The following is a 3,824-nucleotide window of genomic DNA, read 5'->3' as shown; positions in this document are numbered from 1 at the left end:
GTCAATTTTGCAAAACTAATTTAAAACACATCTAATGGGAAATGTATACAGTGTTCACTTGCTATATTGTGGTTGATGTTATTGCCCTGCTATATTGGTAATAGGTGTTTATACCATACTTTTACTTACTGTAATGCTCTCGCATGTGGGCAAGGAGAGCCACAGTCCTTGATGCACTTTTCAGTCATTTATTGAATGCGCACACTCGAGCACGAGCTGTGTACTTTGTGTAGTAAATCATATATCCCCATCAAAATGAATGGAAGTGCCATTAATCTACTCAATCTACTCAACAAAAGAGCCAAGTTGGTTTGGTCTGAAAAAACAAACAAACAAACTGCAGCTTGAGGAGAAAAATCGAGTAAGCGTTACCAAGCAAGCAAACATTTAAAATCTGCTACGAGGCTCCTCCCCCTCGTGGAGCTGTCAAGGAGGATGACGTCACATCCCCTTGACCCTCCAATCACCTCGGGCTGCCATTTGATTGGAAGGCGGCAAAGGCTTTCATCTCGGGACTAATTCAGCTGCCCCCCCACCCCCCCTCTCTTCTTCCCGGAGTGAAAACGTCTCCCAGCCTCTAGTGCGGGACTACACACAGGGAGGACGCGGACACGGACGCACACGCGCGCGGAAACCTCTTCTTTCCTTCTTCCGCATCCCCAACCAGCAGGATTATTATCTCGCTCGCCTTGTTTTTGATCGGTTTTAGAACCTTATTTTTTTGGGGGGTGGTTTCCTTAATGCATCTGAGCGAAGCCTCGCCGTCCACTTGGCTGACCATTGGGACATGAGCAGGTCGCCCTCGGCGTCTGTCCTGACGAATCTCGGTGAGTTGAGCGCAGCCTGGGAGCGAGCCAGTCGTCGTGGAAGCAGCGGTAGCGACGAGCCGGCCTCTTCTCTCTTCCTCCACAAGCAGCAGCAGCAGCCGAGGAAGCAGCAGCAGCAGCAGCAGCACTCGGCGCCGCCGTCAGACCCGCTACGGCAAGCCAAGCGACTCCCGGTGAAGGTTTTGAAAATGCTCACCGCACGCTCGGGACACATTTTGCACCCGGAGTATCTGCAGCCTTTGCCCTCCACCCCCGTCAGCCCCATCGAGGTAAGAAAAATATGTTAGGTTTAAAAAAAATAATAAAAATAAATTAATTTAAAAAAAAGCGGAAATTTGGAAATTTTGTGAAAAAAAAATAAAGAAAATGTTAGGCTAAAAATGTGATGAAAAGAGTAATAAAATGACTTTTTTTTTTTCTCCAGCTCGATGCTAAGAAGAGTCCCCTGGCTCTCCTGGCGCAGACGTGCTCCCAGATCGGCAAGCCGGACCCGCCGCCCTCCTCCAAACTCTCCTCGGTCGCCTCCAATGGATCTAGCGACAAGGATTCTAAATGCGGCCCGCTCAAAATGAGCGACATCGGCGCGGACGACAAGTCCAGCTTCAAGCCCTACTCCAAGCCGTCCGACAAGAAGGACTCATCGGGCGGCGGTGGTGCGGACAAGTCTGGTTTCCGAGTGCCGAGCGCCACCTGCCAGCCGTTCACGCCGCGCACAGGCAGCCCCAACTCGAGCTCCTCCGCCTCCCCCATGCCGGCGGAGGGCAAGTGCGGGGAGCGGGACGACAAGAAGGAGTCGGACTGCGGGAAAAGCGGCGCGGACGGCGGCTCGGCCACGTCCAGCCACAGCCGGATAAGCGTGAGTTGCGGTGGGATTAACGTGGAGGTCAACCAGCACCAGGAGACCACGCACGGCCCCAAGACCTCCACTTCCTCCTCGGCGTCGGAGTCCTCCCCGGTCACGTCCGTGTCCTCGGCGTCGGTGCTCGGCTCGGGCCTGGTGGCGCCGGTTTCCCCTTACAAACCCGGACAGACCGTGTTCCCGCTCCCCCCGGCTGGCATGACGTACCCGGGCGGCTTGGCCGGGGCCTACGCGGGCTACCCTCAGCACTTTATGCCGCACGGGGGCAGCCTGGTGAACGCGCAGCTGGCCAACTCGCTGGGCTGCAGCAAGGCCGGCTCCAGCCCTCTGGCTGGAGCCTCCCCGCCCACCATCATGTCGGCCAGCCTGTGTAGAGACCCTTACTGCCTCAGCTACCACTGTGCCAGCCACCTGGCGGGCGCGGCGGGGGCTTCGTGCACGCATGAGTCGGCGGCGGCCGCCGCGGCCGCGCTCAAGTCCAGCTACCCGCTCATGTACCCCACGCACCCCATCCACGGAATGCACTCGTCGGCGCCCTCGTTCAGCGGACACCCCTTGTACCCGTACGGTTTTATGCTCCCCAACGACCCCCTGCCTCACGTGTGCAACTGGGTGTCGGCCAACGGACCGTGCGACAAGCGCTTCTCCACCTCGGAGGAGCTGCTGAACCATCTGAGGACACACACGGCTTTCACCGGGGCGGAGAAGCTCATCTCCGGCTACCCGGGCTCCTCGTCGCTGGCCAGCGCGGCGGCTGCCGCCATGGCCTGTCACATGCACATGCCGCCGTCAGGGGGCCCCGGCAGCCCCGGGACTTTGGCTCTGAGGAGTCCGCATCACGCACTGGGACTCAGCAGCCGCTACCACCCGTACTCCAAAAGCCCGTTGCCCACCCCTGGAGCGCCCGTCCCGGTCCCCGCGGCCACCGGCCCCTACTACTCCCCCTACGCACTGTACGGTCAGAGACTCACTACAGCTTCAGCGCTTGGATATCAGTGAGGCGTGGAGACAAGAAAAAAAAAAAAAAAAAACTTTGCAAAGTTTATAATACAAAGAATGCAAATATAAAGACTTTTGTATGGACATATGGGCGGGATCCGTGGACTTCAAACTGTATTTATTTATATGTCTGCTTAAAAAAACAAAACAAGCAGGCTGCAAAATGGAACATATTTGAGCAAGTCAAAAGTGCATTATGTGGAAACATGAGAGCTAAAAAGTGGGTGAGCGGAGCAGTTAGAACTAATTCAAAGTAGGCTTCCACATTTCGATGTTCATTTCAAAGTTGCTACGATTGTATTTGTTCTTATTTAAAAAGGAAAAAAAAATGTCTCAACGAGAAAAGAAAAATAATTTACATGCATGTTGTTTTTGTTTTGTTTTATTTCTTAAAATTCAGAAATTGTCCACATTTGCCGTTATTTTTCAGGTGTATACCATGGGAAGAGAATTGGTATTTTTTTGTATGTATTCTGAGGGGGAAAAATAAGAAACAATTTTGTTCCATATCTCCTTGTGCCTCATTGATTTGATTCACCACCGACCCTATTCAGCTAACATTCTCATTGGATTTGTGTATCCAAACATTCACTTTTCAAATTATTTGATTTTTTAAAAATAATTTCATATAAAGTAGGATACATTCTGATTGAAATATAATTGCAAGTGTGCGTGCGTGTGTGTGTTTGAGAGAGAGAGAGAGAGAGAGAGAGAGAGAGAGAGAGAGAGACTGTGTGTGTAAAATTCAACATCAGCTTTATCAGCTTATTTAATTGATACATTTTGTGGTGGGAAAAAATGGAGGGGTTAATTAACATTTTATGAGTTGTAAAAAAAAAAAAATAGATAATATAGTTATACTCAAATTCTGAATATTTTTAAGAGTGTGTAAACTAAAAACATTTATGTCTACAAACTTTCAGGAGCCAAATATAAAGGGAATTAACGTAGATGAATGAAATACACATGAATAAATAAAGTAAATAAAAGAGTATCAGATTATCTGTAAAAACAAAACAAAAAAAAATTAATATTTTGGCATAATTCATGCAGATAGCGCATATGCCGAAACGCTGGTGCTTTCATGGAAACATGGCTATTTAAAAGCATTAAATGTGATATTAAATATTTACTAACAT

At 49.8% G+C, this 3,824-nt stretch overlaps 1 protein-coding gene across 2 annotated transcripts; it reads left to right on the top strand.

Moving 5' to 3' along the window:
- Positions 1-544: 544 nt before the first annotated feature.
- LOC144001130 (zinc finger protein 503-like) lies at positions 545-3,194 on the top strand. 2 transcript variants are annotated; one of them, XM_077495171.1, is made up of 3 exons: positions 545-827; positions 917-1,096; positions 1,252-3,194. In XM_077495171.1, exons 2-3 carry the CDS (start codon positions 1,016-1,018, stop codon positions 2,683-2,685), a joined length of 1,515 nt encoding a protein of 504 aa, XP_077351297.1. In that variant the 5' UTR covers positions 545-827; positions 917-1,015; the 3' UTR covers positions 2,686-3,194. The 2 variants fall into 2 exon arrangements, with proteins under 2 accessions (XP_077351297.1, XP_077351296.1); XM_077495170.1 differs by having other exon boundaries at positions 545-1,096.
- The last annotated feature ends 630 nt before the right edge of the window (positions 3,195-3,824 follow it).

Source organism: Festucalex cinctus, chromosome 14, assembly GCF_051991245.1.
Source record: "Festucalex cinctus isolate MCC-2025b chromosome 14, RoL_Fcin_1.0, whole genome shotgun sequence".
Taxonomy (NCBI): Eukaryota; Metazoa; Chordata; class Actinopteri; order Syngnathiformes; family Syngnathidae; genus Festucalex; species Festucalex cinctus.
The sequence above is the reverse complement of the archived record's forward strand: the minus strand, read 5'-3'. Positions and strand labels throughout refer to the sequence as shown.

Coding starts and splice junctions, on each gene's coding strand:
- LOC144001130 (XM_077495170.1), top strand. CDS start 788: ATGAGCAGGTCGCCCTCGGCGTCTGTCCTGACGAATCTCGGTGAGTTG. Junction 1,097..1,251: donor CCCCCGTCAGCCCCATCGAG/GTAAGAAAAATA, acceptor TTTTTTCTCCAG/CTCGATGCTAAGAAGAGTCC.